Source organism: Polistes canadensis, unplaced genomic scaffold, assembly GCF_001313835.1.
Source record: "Polistes canadensis isolate GaletaPanama2010 unplaced genomic scaffold, ASM131383v1 scaffold_42, whole genome shotgun sequence".
NCBI lineage: Eukaryota > Metazoa > Arthropoda > Insecta > Hymenoptera > Vespidae > Polistes > Polistes canadensis.
The window spans coordinates 927,214-948,055 of NW_014569589.1; the positions used below are offsets into that span (position 1 = coordinate 927,214).

Sequence of the window (20,842 nt, forward strand, 5' to 3'; positions counted from 1 at the left end):
AGAATTATTTAATGAATTTTTAATTGATTATATATTATTATATATATATATATATATATTTAAAAAGAGATAGGAATGTTTTTAACTTAAATGTTAATGTATATTTTTTTTATCTGTGCTAAAATTATATAATAATTATTAGGTTGCATAAAAAAGCATTAAAGCAAATGTTAAAGAAATTATGCAACAACCTTATAATAAGATGTTTTCTCGCCATTAGATTATCAGTTATATTTGTGTATAACTGACAATGAGTTTTAAGTATGCGTGTCTACATCAGTTATCTAACCATTAGAAGTTGTATGTCATTAATTCTAACTTTATTTAATTCATCATTAAAATATATCTATTTTCATCATAAAATGATCTTTTAAATGATCAAATTATAAACAAACCTTGAAGAAATCATGTAAATTTCATCGTCCTATTATTACTACCATTATTTCATTAAAATATATTATATATTAAAAAATTGTTCGGTCTCTATTGTTATTATTATTATTTATTTATATTGTATAACTTTATTTAACCCTTTATTTAACTACTATTGACCCATATATGGGGGTCATCCATGCAAAATCCCTGTATGACCTACTGACCGACCCATATAAGGGTCGTATACCATGCAACGATAAATATAATCGATACCATTGGAATAAAAATATTTATACGAATTAGGAGTATTTAATATTTGTACATAATGACTAAGGTTTAGTTTAACAATGAAATGCAATGATAAAAAATACTATTACATTTTATTTTCATCATCATATATGTATATATATACATATATCATAATATATATTTATTATTTCGTATTCATATACACGATTCATTGTCTTGTATGTATACCCAAACTCGTATATAAATTTTAAAATAGTAAGTCATTATATATTGACTTACATATCCAGTCAACAAGCTTCGTTATTTAATAACGAATAATTTAAAAAATTTGTTCTCAGAAGAGTGCACGCGTACATGTATTAATTAAAAAAATGTCTTATATTTAGATAAAATGCTTTAGTGCACTCTAATAAGCTTTCCGAGATACACATAAGATAATTAAGCGCGAGTGCATCCGAGCAATAAACTCAGAAGCATTAACCAGGTACCGAAAATAACATTTAAATATTTTTAACTAAATTCTCTACGTATATTAATAAAATGTATATATATTTATATACTTTTCGGAGATCAGGTGTTGAGTTCTGACAAAAAGATAGGTAATTGGCTGAAACGGTGCCCTAATTTTAATTGAAGTAATTTGATAGAATATTTATTTTGCTGATGAGAAAATTCACATCCATTAATACAATACGTAAAAAATGTTCTCCGAGAATTCAACTCCTGATCTCCATACTATAGCTATATAATTTTATATTAAGTTTTCCCATTAAACCTCAATACGAATGCTATACACGTTATGTTTCTTTGTTCGATGGAATTATCACAATAATAGGAAATAAGTATTTAATCGATCCTTTATGATTGAAGGCTTTGAAAAGCGACATTTAAATAAAATAGCATATATTATCTCTATTTTGCGTGTATCATTCTCTAATAGAAAATAATAATTCTTTTTGTAATTAGATTTCAAATGAGATCAGATCAATTTTTTTGTCATTTAGAAACTATTTAACCTGTGCTATAGGTTCCCGCGGTATATATATATATATATATATATATATATATATATATGTGTATGTGTATGTGTGTATATAATTAAACACCAGTAAATTTACATTTTATAAACCAATGTTTATAAATCATTTGCCATGGCAAGACTTCTAATATAATTGTCATTGTATTAAAAAAAGAAGAAAACATATGTAATTCTTTTTGGTCAATTATTCTTCTTAGGCCTACCTGTTACAATTAATGACCCAAACCAAACTATCTTACCGATCATACCGTCATATACACCGATAAAAAACCCATTTTCGTTGATATTCCGAGATTATTTACTATGTTATAAAAATAATTTAACTAATTTGTCTGGACTTTGACAGATTCGATCAAAGTGGTCTACGATGACCTGGAAATGGTGGGCTCATACCAAGAATTCCTTTCAAATCACCACGTTGCGCAACGTAAATTAAACGGTACATTCCAGGAATTCTAAGGGCCGTCTCGTTAAAAAATATTCTTTCCGTTATCGGTTCAGAAGGTCCCATTTCTGAAGTTTCTCCTATTCTACCTAATGATAATTATAATATTTATTAGACAACAGAGACAAAAAATTTCAATAAAATTAATAAAATAAATTGTGTTTCTTCTTACCTCGTCCAACGTATTCATAGACGATGTATTCGTCTAAGCTAGAAAACTGATTATGAAAAAGACCCACCCAATCTCCACTGACCGGTCTTACATCACCGATCAATCTATATGATACTGAATTTTCTTCATCTATGAACCAAGCAGTAACTGGCTGGAATTCAACGCCGTTATCTTCCACATGTGGCCTGATCTAAATAAAATACATTCAAATTTACATATAGAAAACAAGAAATATATGTAGAAAAAAAATTAAAAAAAAACAAAGAACAATTTCACTACCGTGATATTAAATTCACCGGTTACAGGCTTGTGATCGGATTGAATGAAATTAGGGTGACTCTTGTAATTAAGTTGTAATGCACTTAATGTAACATCATCGTATACATTTGCATTAACTTTGTACAAAATTCTATCCGTCCAAGATGGTCTACGCCTGTAAGAAAAAATTTTTAATAAACATTGTAGACAATTCACATAATCAATGTGTGAATAATATTTTAATCATCGTATACTTGAGATCAAAATCTTGCGAAGCAAATTCAAATTTATATGTAGGAGGAAATTCTATATCGTTTTCATGGAGTTCAGCAAATGCATCACCATTTCTCATCACCATCTTTAATTGGTCCCTTTCTAAAAGTAAATTCAATTGATTTTTTTTAACTAACAAATCAATATCAGTTGCAGTTAAATCTTCTCCATGAAGTCTAAAATTTAAGTCTCCAATCCAAAATACGTAGCTGAAAAAGAATTAAAGCAATTGTCCATAAACTTGATCCGTATCAAAATCAGTATACGTATATATCTATGTTATAAATATATATATGTATATATATATACAAACTCATGAAATAAAATATTTGGTGTGTCAGGCGCAGTAAAAGAATGTTCTCTAAGAATAGTATTGTAATCCGCTATTCTATCTGCTAATAGATGATCATGGGGTGTAAGATGTGTGTTTACAACACAAATGCTAACACCGTACAGATTAAATCTTATGCTTACGGCACCCTTATTACCCTAAAAAATATATTTGTATGTATAAAAAATATTTGTATATATATAGAATTTTGAATATCAATTTCTTACCCACATTCCACCAAATCCTGTTCTTGTATATTGCGCTTCGACCATTCTTAAATGGGTTATATGTTTTCTTAAACAGAAAAAATTTAGAACAAGACCCTGTAACCGTTGAGAACGGATTTTCACATAATCGTGATCTTTTAATACTTCTCTGTAATTATTAGCGTTAACATGTAGAATTTGTATCGCTTTAATATATTTAATTGTCACAATATTGAGGACAAATGATTAAAATATTTGCTGCGTAAACTTGCCTAAACGATTTGGTCCATGGATCCTCTTGAAACAAAGTATCTAATATCATATTCTGTGGTTGCGCCTTTACCTCCTGTAGTCTACCATAAAATATAATCAATTCTTATTGATATACTTCAGTTTTTTTCTATACAAATTTCTCTATGGGTTAAAATACTTAAACATACCCAATAAAAAATATATCCGGTAAGGGATTTAATACTCCATGCTTAATATTTAAAAGTTGATGGAGAGCTTGCTCTGGGTACCTTGTAGCAACATTCCACGTAACAAAGTAAATCCTTAACGAGAAAATAAAATAAATCAACGCATAAGAATTAGATAAGATAATCTCATTATAACAATCATTTAATTTAACTACGACATATTAATATTATCAATAATTGCAACCCAATTGTTATTCTAAATATATGTGTATATGTTTATAAATGCATAAAAGTAATTAATTACAAAAACAAACTTACCTTAAACGTTCTAATTGTGCTGCCATTTCGTTTACAGTTATATGAAGTTTAAATTCCAAGTATCTCAGTAACGCTGATACCGAGTTTTAAATGTAAGGTTAGAATGATGCATGTCGTAAAAAAGTTATTATTACGAGCGTGCATTAATTAAAGGCAATCAAGATATACATAATTTGCAAAAAAACGTGGAAATATTGCAATATGCAGAGGAGTGGTTATTTTACAAGACCATATCCTTCACGATTGTTGACATTTCTAAAGAAGAAGTCTGGAGAAACCTTTCCCCGCCTAACTCTAACCACGTGACGTGACAGCAACCTGTCGTTGGTGATGCCTTTGCATGACCCAATTTTGAATTATTCAACTACGATCTATACTCTTGCTTTCTTTTTATTTCATTATTTATTCGCGGTATTAACTTTATCGATTATTTTTCTTATCATATTCTTATATCACAATTATTATATCTACATGTATATTTGTACAGTTTTTAGTTTATTTATTCGTATGTAAAAAAGTTCCAAAAAAGCAACGTCATTCTTTGTTGCGTAAAAATGGCGAATTAAGTAAACTATGAATTATTCTTTCTATCGATAAAGAAAATTCACAAATTCAATAACTCAATGTAATTATTCTTGCTTTAAATAATTAATTAAAATGATTATTTAATAATACGAAATTCGTGGTTACTTTAATGACAAATTAATGTACTAAAAATAATGTATTATATAAAAAAGAAAGATGTTTATTCGCACGCATAACATTCGACATACTATCAATGTTATTTTTTTTTTTCTATAGAAAGAATAAAAAGTTGACAAAAAAAAACGTGTCAAATATTAAAAAATGCAACGTAAATATTTACAATCGGAACGATTAATTCGATCCTTGTTCTTAAACTAATGCGAAATAATTCTAAAAGGCGGCGATCTTTTCATTAAATTTAACACATTGAATGCCACGGCGTTTTTTCATTCAATAGGGCCACGTAGGTCATCTGTGATTAGCGTTATTATACTGTTTTATATTTAATCTTAAAATGTGGCTTCTGCGGGGGAAAAACGCGTAAAATTTGCGTGGCAGTCAACGCGTTTAATCAAATATTGTTTGGATTGAAGTTCGTTCGGGTCGATTAAAATCGATAGTTCAAGGAGACGGAAAGAAATGGAGAGGAGAGGATGGGAGGAGGAGAGGGAGAGAGGGATCAATACATCATCCCCGGATGTGTGGCTCTCTGGAAAAATACGTTTGGATTTGCTGATAAAGTCGTGTAGAGATTTCCAGCGTCCTCCGGCCTCAAATACATGCCGGATGGTAGAACAAACGTCTCCATCGGCCCATGAACCTCTGAAAACGAGCAAGAGAAAACATTTAAGTAGTACGAGAATCCTCTTATACACACACGTATAACATACTTTTACTTTAGAAATCATCAAACGATCAACAACTTCAAAAACATTGTTAAATAAAAATAATGTAACTCGTTTGGATTGCAAATCTACGTAAATCAATTTAAATATAAAATTAACTAAATGAAATAACAGAAAAAACATCGATCATTCTAATACAAAAATTCGATTATATTGGATATAATAATAATAATAATAAATTTTAAATGTAATATTTCATTTAAAAAAAAAACGATTTCAACCAACATAAAAGAGCAAAGCGCAATTTATTAATGCGGTTTTATCGGTGTCTGACATCGATAATAGTGTTCTACTTATGCGGCTGACCATAAACGTCATTTCATACTTCTCCAATAACACGCGTGATAGTATAATAAATATTCTACATTTATCATTACATATTGAGATACTCCGAATCAAAAAGAAAAAAAAGAAGAAAAAAAAAGAAGAAAAAAAAAAAGTCATTCGTATTAAAAGAGGGCCCCTGAAGTATCGTTATTAAGGAATACGAATCACGTGTGGGTTTTTAATCATAGTTCTGTCTCGTCAAAAGATCCATTATTTTCTTCCCATCCCATCTTTCCCATCTCACCCCCGATTCTTTCGCTTCGCCGAGCGCAAACAAAAAAAGAAATAAAAAGTAAAATGTACATGGAAAAAAAAAAAGAAAAGAAAAGAGAAAAGAGGAAAAAAAAGTCGTATAAAAAGTTCGAAGTAGGTGCGAGAGGTTTGACTCGTTTAAGTGGATGGTCAAGGGGCTAGTGACCTTTAGCTCGTAATTTCTAGTATATTCCACGCCTTGCTCGTAATAATGAACATTACGGTAAAGAGACATATCGCGCGTTATGTAGGCATCGCGTTTTGCACTTCACGCTTTCAGCGCAAATACTTAGAACGCTGACGTTATTGACTAATCGACGAATAACGTCAATCTTTTTATTTCTTTCTTTCTTTTTTATTTTCCCTCAAATGAATTTGAATAAATATAAATATGTAGATATACGTTTACAAACGTCAGCATTCTTATGTTAATTAATATTTTTTGTTAATTTCGTTCTAATAAGATCATTATCAAGTGAAATTAAAAGGAATAGATAAATGTGTGTGTGTGTGTGTGTGTTCGCGCGCATGTGCATGCGAAAACTAACATTCCTTTTTTTAAGAGGGAAAGCTTTAAGTAACTTGCAGGCGGTTCGACGACGACGACGACGACGACGACGAGGATGTCGTTCGTTCGATCTAACGGTACCCTTTTTCCTCTCTTCTTCCTTTAAACGCCGAAGAAGTGCTTGACCCTCGTCTTGGAACTTTCTCTCTCTCTCTCTCTCTCTCTCTCTCTCTTTCTCTCTTTCTCTTTCTCTCTTTATCTCTCTCTTTATCTTTATTTTTATTTTTCTTTTTTTCTTTCTCCCACATATCTCTCTCCCTCTCTCTCTCTCTAGCTAAAACGTACGATTTTTCTTCCCTTTCGTTTGGTACTTACGAGTTGAAGGTCGCGAGAAGTCAAGAGCGTAAACGAGGAACCAATTACGTTGAAGGAAAAATGCACGGCAAGAAGAAGAAAAAGAAGAGACGACATGTCGCCGCTAGAAGAGAGCGATTTTATTGCACGTACTTTAACGTTGCAAATTTATCATGGGATTTTCTTGCAGAAGATAAATACTAAGAATGTCTACGTCTCGATATTGGATAAATAAATGATTTATCAAAATAATCTTAAGGAAGATAGAGTTAAGAGAAATCAACAATTTAATTTTAGGTAATTTCAAATTGAAGTTGCAAAGTCGAATATATCGATGACTTACCATCGGAATATATTGGAGGACTTCCCCCATGTCTGCAAGCACTGCAACCAGGTATTCCCGATGAGACCAACGCGACGCGATCTGTAATATCGTAAAAACGTGTGAAAATGATTATCTTTCTTTTATTTGATTTTTTGAATGAATTGCATTCTTTTTTCAAAAAATCCTATTAATTATAATAGTTTCTCTATTTTCTACTTGGGTTATACGGTATAAAATTACTGTACGTAAAGTTTAGAATATCGTAATCGAAAAGAAACTCGTTGCAATTGTGAAATAAACGTAATTCAGCTAATAGCGCAACTTACACGTGCGTGCGAAACGACAAAAGAAATTTACAAATGGGGTTTCGGGTGAAATCATTAAAATTCGTCCATTCTAACGTACCAGCGCTGTGATAATGCATCTTCCTCTTCAAGGACGTTTCGACAGGTTTGAAATGAAAAAAGGAAGGAGAATAGCCGCTTCCAGGTAGAGAGCTGAGTGCGTCATCGCGATCTCGAATGACGGTTGTGGGTCCTTCTCGACCAAGGGCAGCCAATTGCCGACCCTTCGGCAGAAACATCGTCAAAAATACGAGAAAAGAAGTAGTCAGGAGACCATAAGCCAGCCACGCCTCCTTATCGCTCTCGGAGGACGCTACTGTTGAACCAATCGCGCTTGATATCCAAATGGGCAATGATAAACCAACGGCGAGTCCGATAAAAGCAGCTTCTCTATTATTATCACGAACGCCACGTGCACGAACGGCTAAACAGGCTACCGCTACTAACAGTATCCCTGGATATCTAAAGCAACAAAAATGGAACAAAATGAAAGGATCAAATTTGTAGAAAATATTATGGATTTTTATACTGTGTGTCACATCTGTAATCCAAAAGTTACATTTCAAAATTTTACCCGAGGGAAGCCACTGTCTGTCCGAGAGGAGTTTTGCAACCCAATGCAACCGGACCGCTCTGATCAACGTTTTGAACTTGGATAACTGCAGGTGGTTCCCCGTAAAACCATTGGCCGACGATGGCTACTTGTACCAGCACTGCAAATACCAGTACTAAAGCCTGCGATGAAGTAACAAAAAAATATTATTCAAATATATATATAAATATTATTTCCAATCTGTCAATGTGTGTGTTAGTTACGTACATGTTGCTTTTGCGCGAATAGTCGCGTACCATTGGCATTCTGATCGCTCGGCGCAGACCGAACGTGAAAAATTCCGAGTATTCACGGTCTAAGTCGTCCCACGAGTTTCTATACACTAACCCACTATTGTGTATACGTGTGTTGCCTATACACGACTACAAACAAGCTTTTCATTCATATCGAACACTCGCGTGATAGCTTTACCGCAGATCGAGAAACAAGACCGGATCTCTTTGGAAAAAATTCTTAGATATAACCAACATTCCTTGAAACCGCGAAAATGATCTTTCTCAATAAATATTCAAATTGGCGTTAAATAGAAAATATTAAAAAAAAAAAAACAAAATGTAATTATGCAAATTGCTCTGCATTATACGAATTTAATGAAAAATCTTCGATGCGTGTACTTAATTATAGTTCGTACTAACTTGATAAGGTGCTGGCAAATAGACGCCGCTATTCAAGGAAAGAAGGAAGACACATTTGACGAGCAGGGCCGCAAATACGAGGGCCGCTGGTAAACCGACTAGTCTGAAGGCTGCACAGGATAAAGGATTTTGACTGAGAGAAGCTGCAGCCGAAAGTCCGGCCAAAAGAAAGAGACCAAGTAACAAAGCTTGGCCTAGGAACAAGTGTCGTCTGTTTGGGGCTGCTGCTCTTGCCTGAAATTACATCGGAAATATCATATATTAAATATTTTCATGAGAAAGAAATAAAAAAAGAAAAAGAAAAAAAAAGAAAAAAAGTTCCTGTTGATTAAATCGGTCGTAATTATGCTATCTTTATCATCGATCTTAATTTGGTGTTCGAAGCATTATGCGTGATTCCGAGCAAGGTAAATAACGAATATGAAACGAGTAGGCGCCGTCTTGCTCCAGATTGTATACAGAGGAAGAATACACCATAATCGTAAGCAAATTAAATCGGATCGCTTTCTCAATGAGCGCATATTAATTTCTCTAATTATAATGAAGACAAAATTTAAACAAATACTTTATCTATAATTTATATGTATAAACAGATATATATATATAAATACGGTACACGCGCATACACATAGATTACTGCTCGTTCAGATCGAACAAGTAGCCGTAAAAGTTTCGAAAGTAATCGATAACTTCCTCAAACGACAAGAACGGTAACGAGATAGTAATGGTATGATAATAATAGAGCGTCTACGTCTGAGGAGCAATGTGTGATAGGGAAAGAAACTCGTTTTACTATCACGGCCTTTCCCGACTCGTTTGCTCGTGGCCCAATGGAGCGTGGCAATACGCAACCTAGACGACGAGACATGTCGAACATAGAAACATTCGACAAACTAGGCCTAGGTCTCGGCGAAATTCTCTTTATCGGGTCCGGATTATCGGAGCTTGTCGAAGAATTCTATCGAAAATAATATATATTACGAGAACTGTTTAAGATCAATGAAAAATCTCGGTCAAAATAATCTTATTTCTCAAGAACTCGATGTTCCTTCGTCTATGTCCGAAAACAATTGAAAAGTATTTTAAATGCTGGTAATTTCATTGCTACTGAGATTAGAAAAAAAAATAGAAAAGAAAAAATAATCATTTGTAAGTAGGATGAGAGAATATTAAAAAGTATCCATTAATGTTAAAGTTTAGAGCATTGACCAACCTTGAGGAGTACGAAAACCTCGAAACCAGCCATGAGTAGCATCGCTGCGGCACTTAGGGCTGCAAGGGGAAGAGCCCAAGGTCGTTGTCTGAGAAGGAAACGCGAGCTTGGCGGTCTACTGGATTCGGTTTCGCGTTCCTGGCCCTTCCTAGTAGGCATCCTGAAGACGGAGATGGTTCTGTTCGGTGCCGGTACGCTGATAACGCTGGCCACGCTTGCCAAACCATTTCTATCGACTGTATCTTCCGACGGTACAAGGAAGAATTCCGTTGATAATTCGTAATCCTTAGAATACGAAGGACTTCGGATGGCTTCAACAGAACCGAACAAGCTCGCCGTGGCACACGAAAGAAATATTGGACTTAGCCTCATGTCGAGACAAACTCTCCTTGTGTCCTCTTGTCACCGCTTCGTGTATCTTCTCCTACGCAATCGCATCCTTACGTATAAGGGATCGTCTTGTTTTCTTTTTCTCTGCCTCCGTAAGATTTTCTCTTTCCCAATCTCTGAAAATAGCGAACCAATCTGACATTCTGTTGTTTGAATTTTTTCTTTTTTTTTTTATTGTTTTTTTTTAATTTTTCATTTATTCAAACGTTCATCTTGTCGGTCACAATTACAACGACGACGTCAATGATGATAATAATGATGATTTTCACGAAGAACGTTTTCTTTAACAGACACGTAAATTAAAAGCACATGATTCGTAACGCCGATGAATAAACCAATGAAATTAACGTTCGACATGCTTGTTACCTGAAGAACTTAAATCTCCTATAATTTATGAGCCAGGGTACGAATAATAATAAGGAGTTTCACGCTAATACTTAAACGCACGCTATCGCGCCAAGGATGGATGCGTTGCAATAACCCGGTCATGATGATAAAACGACAAGAAAAGATCACCGGTTATAAAGATTCCCTAAGACTTATCAGCGGCCCGTAAAAAATACCTACATACGCGGGAAAGGAACGTTGTTGATAATCGTAAAACAAGTTTGAACGTAAGTAGAGTGGAGCGAGATCAAGGAAATAAATAAAGTTTAAAGGAAAAGTTGAAAGAAAGTGCGTGCAGATATCACGAAAGGTTTTTTTTTCTTTTCTCTAGTACGATTAACTAGTATGTGATATTATTTTGGAAATGATGTTTAACCTTTCTCTCTCTTTTTCCTTGCTTCTTCTTCTATCTCTTTTTCTCAGACAATTCTCCTCATCTTTGATAAAAAACGTGAAGAAACGGTCACGTGCATCCCCCGTCTTTGTCACTCATCAACTTGAAACGATTCTCCTCCAGTCGAATTTTCCCGCGCTTTTTTATCAATAAAAATAAAGGAACGATTCGTAGAAAATAATGTTATTTTAATTATCGATCGAATGAAAAGAAATTTTAATTGATACTTTTAGATCGGATGGAAAAAATACTGGTCAAATGATTCGAATATGCCGAGCATGGAGGAGGAGCTCGAGGTGCACGTTGCGAGAGGCACGTTCCTACTAAACCGCGAAGAACTCTCGAGGACGAAACTGGAAGCGTACTAGAGTTCCGTCCTGCGGAGGTGAAGCCTATCCGTTACAGAGGAACCAGGGAGATGGTGATGACGATGGGGCATAGTGATGGTGGTGGTGATGGTGATGGTGGAGGTGATGGTGGAGGTGGTGGTGGTAGTAACGCTGGTGTGGTGATGGTTTTGCCACGAACCAGGAGCGGATACTACCAATCTGTAAAGAAATCACAAAGGTAAAATTAGAAACGGACGTTACGACAAATTTCTAACACGTCAATGGATTCTTCATTTTTTTTTCTCTTTTTTTTTTACATTAGATAACTTCAATAAAAATTTGATTGACTCGCGATGTATTACTATTTTCATTTGAATTATAATCATCCATCTTTCGAAGAACCTGGATTTATGTAATATTCATATGCTGTAAAATTAGAAAAATTGTTTATCGTTTGTAGGATTTATTTAAAAATGTGATAAATACGCGATATATACTTTCACTGAAAGCACACGTTGTCTCGGATCAGTTGCGTCCCTGTAAAGAAAAGAGAGAATGCAGTATGGGGAATAAAGGAACGTAGGAGAAAGAGAGTTGCAGTTGGATAAAGAGAACGAGAGGAGTTGGTCCTCCGATGTCGAGGACCGGACTCTCAACGATGCATTTACATATCGGACATGTAATAACCTCGAAAAAGTATTAACAATGAATGCCCGAGGTTCGTCTCGGCTTGAACCAAGAAACGAACGAACGAACGAACGTACGAACGTACAAACGAACAAACGAAGAAAAAGATAGAAGGAGGAGTAGGAGGAGAAGAAAAGGACGGAGGACGATCGAACGTTGCGTTTAACGAACTCTGTAACTTCCAACGACGGTGTCGACGGACAGTCGAAATTCCATCGCAAAAAGTTGACGGGACGTCTTATTAGAAACGCCCTTTCTCATAATTGTCTCATATGCGAGAGATACAATTAAAAAAAAAAAAAAAGAAATAAAAAAAGAAAAAAAAAGAACGTAAAGATAAAAAATACAAAATAAGATACAGAATATCTTCAAAAGTAATTTCAACCTTGAAATTTTTACTCGTCCTCGGCTTTTTTTTCTATTTTAATAGAACGTGAAAAGATATTCGTTCTTCACAATCATTTCTAGTTACTGTTACTAGTTTTCTTTTTTATTTTTTTTTATCGTCAAATAAAACGCTCTACATACGATATCCTTGATAAAAAAAAAAAAATAAAAAAAAAAAGAATAAAATATAAAATCAGAATGAAACGTGGAACCAACAGCGTGCGTGTCTTTGGAGGGTTCTCTTTGAGGTCAAATCACGAGGATACACGTACGCATAGCGGTACGTTTCCTTTCGTTCTCGTAAGAAATTTCTGTGTACGTATGCTAAAGTCGATATATGTGGGCGCATTCACGTCATAGATCGACGATCTTACTCGTAAGTAAGTACTACGTAAGGAGACATTCGGTAGCTCTGCCGATCGAACCCTGCACTCGGAGTTCGACGAACCCTTTGTCTCGAAAACCGGACAAACCGTTTGCACATCGGTGCGGGTCTCGACTTCGTGATATCATGATACAGGCTGTTTCAAAGCTTCAAAAGTGCATAGATATTATGTTCATTTAATTTAATTACAAGATTTTCATTCGGACCATCATAACTGATCATTTTCATTGAAAACTTTCTTGATATAAGTTTCTTTTTGTCTTAAAATAATATTAAAATGAAATCTACGATCATTGTACTTCAGAAATTTGATTGCGAATATCTTATGCAATCTGATTGTGAGATAACATCGATGCCAGTGAAAATGTTTCGAGGAATTATTCAACATTCAAAAACGATCCCTTCGAGAACGAATTATACAATAAGTTTGAAGAGCAATGCGAAGCCACACCCGGTCACTTTCTCCACCAAAGCCAAAGTCATTCTTGTACCGTATAGTACCGTGCTTAATGACGCAAGCTACCCACGCGATCTAATGTAAGGTACGGTAAATCGTTTCCCTTTCACGTCTAAGTAAAAAGGATAGAATTTAGTTGCAAGCTTTTCAGCCTTTTAGATAACTTAAATTTAATTAAAGAAATTCTGGATTTCCAATGACCACCCACCACCCACCCACTTTCATTCATTCTCGTGTCTAATTGAGAAAATATTTAAAATGTGAAAACAAATCTATGGTTTAAGAAAACAAAAACTAATTTGTTTGTATTAAAAAATAATTGGAAAATGATTAAATACTTAAAAATAATAAATAAAAATATTTAAGATAACATAAAGTTATGTCTTGGATTACTCGAGTTTGTTTCCTTTAAAATACTTCGACGCAAAGTTATTCCATCTTTTTCTCTCACACGTGAAATTCCTCGGAGCGGGTACGCAAAGCCGAAAAGTTCGCGGTTGTACACCAAATCTCCGAGTTGCGCCATGTTATTGGGGACCAGTGAGCTCGATGCACGAGAAAGAAAGAGAGAAAAGCATTCGCTTGTAACCGGTTTCGACGAACTAAAGCTAAATAAAGTCATGTATGTACCAGGATGAACGGAGAATATCGTCGTACCAATAATTCTCATCTCGAAGAACAATGATAGATTTAGAAATCGAACTTAAATCCAACTAACTATTCTACAAGCTTTCTCAAACAGAATTACTTTGCCGATACTGCGAAAACAACTATCGTCTTGTCTTAAGAATTTTTTAAATTATTATATCTACTAATGTAAAATTAAATACGTCAAAATAACGAAAAGAAATGAAATTTTCAAACAAATTGTAACCAATATATGTACGCCTGAATTTTAGATAAAAGAAAGTCCAAATGAAATTTACTGATCAATATTATTTCATTATTACTGAGAAAACTTAACTACTACGATCTTGTTTCAAATATATTTTAATTACTATACTTATCTATTGAATTGAAATACGACAAAATAATGAATACAAACATATACGAATGAATGAATGAATGAATGAAGTGTTTAAGACGCGTTAAGATACAAATCTGTACGTCTAAATTCGAGATAAACAAAAAAGGATCCAACTCCAACAAAAAAGAGAAAATGGAACCACGCATATATTATTTTTATTCTCGAAACTTAACTCCTTTTGTCTTTTTGCTTCATCGAGCGCGATACGTTGATAAGTCGACCCTTCTACGACGATTCATTTGAATATAAATCCGGTTGTCTGCACTTGGCGTAAGGTACATGTGCGCAAAGGGCGACGGGAGAAAGAAGAGTTGGAAGAAGATAGGAACTAACCCTGTAGAGAAAAAGAGAAAGAAAAAAAGAAAAAAAGAAAGAGAGACAGAGAGAGAGACAGAAAAATATAAGAAGACTAACGTATACGCGTATGAACCAGAGAAAGAGAAAAATAGATGCATTTCTTTTTTTCTTTCCTTGTTTATTGTAACCACAAACTGCGGTGGTCGCTGCTCATGCAGGATGATATTTTTTCTTATCCTTATTTCAAGGAAGGGTTCGTCCTCTCGCATGAATCCTTGTATTGCTTTCTTTTTCTACTCTCTTTCGTTCTCTCGAGAAGAGTTAACCGAAATTCGGAGCCTAAATAAATACTCGTGCGATGACAGGACGCATTTTTGTTTAAAAAATCAAATAAAAACATTGTTGATACAAAAAAACAAAAGAAATAACGTAAGATATTATCGTGATTATTCAAAAACAAAACAAAAACAAATAAACAAAAAAAAAAAAGAGAAACCTTACAAGAGTATAAGAAATCTTCTTCATGAAACGTTATCTTCGTTGGCGACTTTAGTCCTTTTGGTTAAAAATTAAAGGGCGAAGGTTTAACCACAAAAGATCGTCTTCCCTATCTCCTAGCAGCGAAGGCGTAGACACGAGGTACTCTGAAACGTTTATGTTCGTACACGACGTTATATAGAAAGAAAGAGAGAGAAAATATACATGAAGCCCCTCCATGTTTCCACGTACGATTCGCATAAGCGTATAAACCACTTCGCGCACGTCCACGTGTACTCACGATGGAGTAACGATATTTATTATATATCGGGTATGAGTTATGGGCAGTTAACTTCGCGTTCGTGACGGGCCCTCCTTCCCGCCCCCCTCCCTATCGTGTGTAGTATGTACCCAAGGACCCATGCACATCTTCTATGCACTTACGAATAGTGAAAAGAATACCTTTTCTTATACTTATGGTCCTATTTCTTCTAACTCATTTTCTAATAAAATACAGAAGCTTATTTCAAGAAAATTTTATTCTTTTTTTATTTGTTCCCTCAGAAATGATTTATTTTACTACCGATTATATCATTCAAATACAATTGAATGAGTTTCTACAGAAGAAAGGTGTATGTTGTATTTTAGAAAATTTTTAAGAAATAGTACAAGTGGTTCATTACTCATTGTAGCGATTAAACAAGTTGCTGGTGTAACATACGCCTTTATTATACTTGTCAAAAAATTATGAATAATTTTCATATTTATATAATTTCCTCTGTTGTAATGAATAAATAATTATGTCAGGCATTTACATGTAAATTATAGTGAAATGTAACACGTAAAAACCCTTCTTCTAAATACTCGTTAAATATTTCCTAAAAAGAAAAAAAAGAAAAAAATTAATTTAAAGTAAGAAATGAATTGATACGTAATGCTACGTTAAAAGTAATAATTGTACAGCCTTACGGAAGTTCAAACTAAAAACAAAAAGATAAACATATATTCCGTAATTAAAATAAGTAAACAAAATTAAACTCCGAGAGCTTTGTAGTTGATAAATGCAATATGCCAGCTTCCGTGATACGAAAGTTTTCTTGGGGCGTTTATATCTTCACGTTTCGTGAGAAACGTGAGAACGTTAAATGAACAAAATAGCTAGTTAACAGTACAACCGATGAATTTGCATACTCGAGGAAAAAGATCTTTATCCTGTGTCGCGTGCTTCGAACATCATCTTGTTTTTTTCTTCCTCTTCTCTTCTTCTTCTTCTTCGTTTTCTTCTTCCTCTCCTTCTTCTTAAGATTCTAATTATGTACTTCCTCTGAAAATTTTCCATATCAAACCGGTACATTTATTACATCGACTAGCGAGGAACAAATTCCGAAAGATTAGAGCTCCTAAAACTAATACTTCCTTAATATTATATTCATCTATATGTCACACCTTTATGCTAAATAACCGGTATAATCTAAATAACAACGTATATCGGTATAATATTCTAAAGGAAACAAGTTAATTAATTCGTGATAAACAGAAACGAGTTCTCGACCAATGCCAATTAAAAATACAATATCTTTGAGAATTCAGTAGAAATGGAGCGACTGAGCGAACGCGATCGTGCAACTTTAAACGTAATTTTTGATCCATTTCAAGTACATGGATCCATTGATATTTCAGAAAATGAAAATCTTGGTACGTAGTTTGTTTTTTTCTTCCTTAATCGAGGATTTTGAATTTTTTATTTATTTTTGTATAGATACGTTAAACCAAGATGAGGCGGATACTTTAACAGAGGAAGTTTTGAGTATCGTGAAAGAAGCTATTTCGTGCGCAGAGTTAAATAATTTTGACAAATCTTTCCGTTTATTCGAGGAAGCTTTAAAGAAAACACCTTCCTCTCCAACTATTTTAAACGATAGAGCTCAAGCATTTCGTTTGGCTGGTCGTGATAATGGTAACGTCAATTAATTTATTATGACAAAACGATATCATGTATACTTATTGATAAAAAAATAAAAAAAATACTAATTGTGAATAATACTAAACGTATGATATATATTCGAAATTTATCTTTTATGTAGAAGCATTGGAGGATTTGCACATGGCAGTAAAACTTAGCCAAGGAAAAGGAAAAGCAGGCATTCAGGCGCTTTGCCAACGTGGAATATTGTATCGTTACATGAATGAGGATCAAAAAGCTAAAGAAGATTTTATACTGGCAGCCAAAGCTGGCTCGAGCTTTGCCAAATCACAGCTTGTCTCTTTAAATCCTTATGCAGCTATGTGCAACGCTATGTTGCGAGAAATAACTTTGAAATCTATGCATCATTGAAGATTATTATCATCCTGGATTCTAGTAACGTTTCGAGTTGCATTTTTAGAAATGACGTATAATATAAAATTAAGAAATATATATATATATATACATTATATAATAAATTAAATTTAAGTGAAATATAAATTTTCTATTTTAAAAATAATCGATCATATTATCCGATATATAATTATTTCATTTGTATCCTTTATTTGAATATAGAGATTCGCGAATCATGTACATACCTACAATGATCCAGTTAAATATATCCACGTTTAATAATAATAATAATAATAATAATAATAATAATAATAATAATAATAATTGTAATTGTGTGAAATCTTCAATAAAAATATAAATTTGATCGTATTAAACATGCAATATACGCACCTTTCAAAATTCAATGTCAGTCCTACTAGAAAGAAAGAGAAAGAGAGAGAAATAGTGAGAAAAGAAGTCGCGAATATTTTCGACAAATGCTTACAAAAATATCAGAATCTCACGTACAAAAATTTCATTCCCCCAACTATTGTGTATTTACGAAATAGAAAGGTACAACAGTAAAGAAGAAAATTTATTGCATTCCTTTTTTTTCAATCCAATATTTTCAATAATCGATTAAGTACTTTTTTAAATAACGTAGTAAAATATCATCAATACATCTTCACTTTTTGTAACTTATAAAAAATAGTATTGAAATGAAACTTTATAAATTATCGCGATAAAGTGATATTATTATTATTATTATATATCTTTTTATATTCTGATATTACATATTTCATTTTAATCATCAACAATAAATTCTCTTCGTACAAAATGCAGACAAATTTTGTATTATTCGTCCAACTGCAATAATATCCTAAATGCATGAAATGCAGAGTTTCTGGTACAATTATATCCGTTTGATATATGTTTTCTTATAGATATATAAATAAATATCTATTAAGAAATAGATTGTACGTCAGAAGATATTTTCACTATTTTTTTCATGGTACTTTGACATTAATACCTATTTCCCCTTTTACCAAATGAATTATAGTAATCTGCTAATTTTGACAATTATGCAGTAAAATAATTTATATATGTAAAAGCATATTTCAATTTTAACGATTAATTATCAAATTAATTTTACTTGTTCAAATGAACATGGAGATAATTAATGTCACAATATATGTTTTATACCATCACAAAATCACGACCTGTATTTGATTTTTCACTTTCCGAACCTTCTTCGCTACCCTCAGAACCTTCTACTGATTCACTAGCAGAAACTTTCTTATTATCTTCGTTAGAAATTTCTTCAATTCTGCTTATCTCATCCTTTGGTGATTCTTCCATATTAGATCTATCTTCGCTGTTAACAAAAATATAAATCAAAATATTTCTAATAATTAAAAGTATAATATAGGATATTATTATTATTTTTGTTGTTATCCACTTACTTTGATGCACTAGGTGTTTCTTCTGTATCAGAATCTTTGTCTTTCTTCTTTTTCTTTTTACTACCTCTTTTATCACTTTCATTTGAAACACCATAATATTCATACTAAAAAATATTAACGTATTATATAATTATTGAGCAATATATTGAACAAAAAATACAATACATTTAAGTAAATGAGAATTTACCTGGTACAATGGCCAGAATGATGCGAAAAAGCCAACATCCGCTATTAAATTGGGTAGTAACCAAAAATGACACCTTCCCAGAGTGGGCACCCAAAGAAGACAGAATACAATCATTCTAATAATAGTTAATGCAAGGATGAATACAAGCAATCCAGCTGCTCCTACGCTCGAATAATATACTCCTTGACGAATGGTTACGGGCCATAAGGGGAATAAACAAAGTCCTATTGCTCCTAATACAACCAAGGTACCAAAAAACCAATAATACACTGGTATCGGTTCATAAATCCAAACATAAGCATCATTGCAATCTACGAAGTATTGTTCCATATGCATTTCGAGTCGTACCTGTAGCAATGAAAAAACAGGTTTATAAAAAAGATTATATTATATTTAACCTCTTATACTATGATTTAACACGCAGAGCTACATGCCAAAGTCAATGCTATATTTTGTGCTTCTTATGTTTGGCCCGTAAGATTGGCACACTATTATAGCACAAGGAGTTAAATTATATTTAAAAGTAATAACTCACTTTTGGTTTTTTCTTAGTCTCTTTACGTTCATCAGATTTATCTTCGCTGTTCCTGTTCGTAACATCTTTGTTATCCTTAGAATCTTCTTTTTCTTTTTCCTTTTCTTTTTCTTTCTCCTTATCTTTTTCCTTATCTTTTTCTTTCTCTTTATCCTTGTCTTTTTCGTTAGACTTTTTCTCTTCCTTTGGTTCTTTAACTTTTTTCTTAATACCACGGATTTTACAAAGCTCCTCTTCAGAAATGACTACTTTCTTAGCCCTGTGGAAAAACTTATGCCTCAACATCGTGTCGAGAAACTTGGTAACCTGTTCACGAGTCTCAAATCTGGTCTTGCTCCAGGGTGAGCTTTCCAGCAGCGCATCGACTGCACGCGTACCCGTAAAGTATTCCACATTATGATTTCTGTCAAATTTAGTCTTTTTGGAAGGTACATTGTTACGAATCCATTTGGCTACAGCATATTCTTCTTTTGATGGCTTATCCTGAATTATTTCGCTGTCTAAACTTGAGATTTCCTATTTAACAAAAGTTAACATATTCTTAATACAAACTGGTACGCTTAATAATTGTTCATACATTTGATGTGAACAATAAAATATTTGTCAAGATAAATTGTTGTATAATCTTTTTTTAAAAATAAATTAAAATTATATATTCACGTTGAAAGAGAAATACTCGTATTACAAATAAAGTAGTGAAAAAAAATCATATGACAAATTGACGAAATAAATTGAAACATATATTTATCTACGTCATCCGTTTTACACTTGAAAATTAAAAGGAAGACATCAATGGTGACACGTGTACCAAAGAAGACGTTTCGAAAAGAGGAGAGATGAAAAAATATATAAACGATAACGCTGATAATTCTAATCGAATAATAATCTATTACGACATTATAAACTTATCGTACTAAGAAATTCGCTAGGTGATGCTTACATCTTTGCGTTTTCGGCCTTTCCTGCGTTCCACCATGTTGTAAATCCAACTTTGCACTTGCGCATTTAAATTCCTTCCGTCAGAGACGCTTTAAGAAAAAGAAAGGAAGAAAATTGGA

General features: G+C 33.1%; 4 protein-coding genes across 5 annotated transcripts; 1 reads left to right on the top strand and 3 right to left on the bottom strand.

Moving 5' to 3' along the window:
• Nucleotides 1-85: 85 nt before the first annotated feature.
• Nucleotides 86-4,412, bottom strand: LOC106784964 (inositol polyphosphate 5-phosphatase K-like). Of its 2 annotated transcripts, XM_014745033.1 has the most exons (9): nt 4,086-4,412; nt 3,789-3,902; nt 3,621-3,701; nt 3,370-3,517; nt 3,125-3,300; nt 2,793-3,020; nt 2,560-2,713; nt 2,281-2,470; nt 86-2,197 (listed from the first exon to the last, which is right to left on the bottom strand). In XM_014745033.1, exons 1-9 carry the CDS (start codon nt 4,109-4,111, stop codon nt 2,016-2,018), a joined length of 1,299 nt encoding a protein of 432 aa, XP_014600519.1. In that variant the 5' UTR covers nt 4,112-4,412; the 3' UTR covers nt 86-2,015. The 2 variants fall into 2 exon arrangements, with proteins under 2 accessions (XP_014600519.1, XP_014600520.1); XM_014745034.1 differs by lacking the exon at nt 4,086-4,412 and having other exon boundaries at nt 3,621-3,694; nt 3,789-3,879.
• A 429-nt stretch (nt 4,413-4,841) lies between these two features.
• Nucleotides 4,842-18,030, bottom strand: LOC106784918. Its single transcript, XM_014744930.1, has 7 exons — nt 18,011-18,030; nt 10,087-10,592; nt 8,874-9,107; nt 8,200-8,360; nt 7,687-8,087; nt 7,300-7,380; nt 4,842-5,432 (listed from the first exon to the last, which is right to left on the bottom strand). The coding sequence occupies exons 2-7, from the start codon at nt 10,456-10,458 to the stop codon at nt 5,290-5,292; spliced, it is 1,392 nt and encodes a 463-aa protein (XP_014600416.1). The 5' UTR covers nt 10,459-10,592; nt 18,011-18,030; the 3' UTR covers nt 4,842-5,289.
• LOC106784920 (tetratricopeptide repeat protein 36 homolog) lies at nt 16,640-17,712 on the top strand. The gene is made up of 3 exons (XM_014744933.1): nt 16,640-16,998; nt 17,063-17,260; nt 17,388-17,712. The coding sequence occupies exons 1-3, from the start codon at nt 16,899-16,901 to the stop codon at nt 17,636-17,638; spliced, it is 549 nt and encodes a 182-aa protein (XP_014600419.1). The 5' UTR covers nt 16,640-16,898; the 3' UTR covers nt 17,639-17,712.
• Nucleotides 18,031-18,132: 102 nt separating the features above from the next.
• On the bottom strand, nt 18,133-20,831 carry LOC106784919 (translocation protein SEC62-like). Its single transcript, XM_014744932.1, has 5 exons — nt 20,725-20,831; nt 19,785-20,300; nt 19,250-19,597; nt 19,063-19,166; nt 18,133-18,974 (listed from the first exon to the last, which is right to left on the bottom strand). Exons 1-5 carry the CDS (start codon nt 20,758-20,760, stop codon nt 18,797-18,799), a joined length of 1,182 nt encoding a protein of 393 aa, XP_014600418.1. The 5' UTR covers nt 20,761-20,831; the 3' UTR covers nt 18,133-18,796.
• Nucleotides 20,832-20,842: the final 11 nt, after the last annotated feature.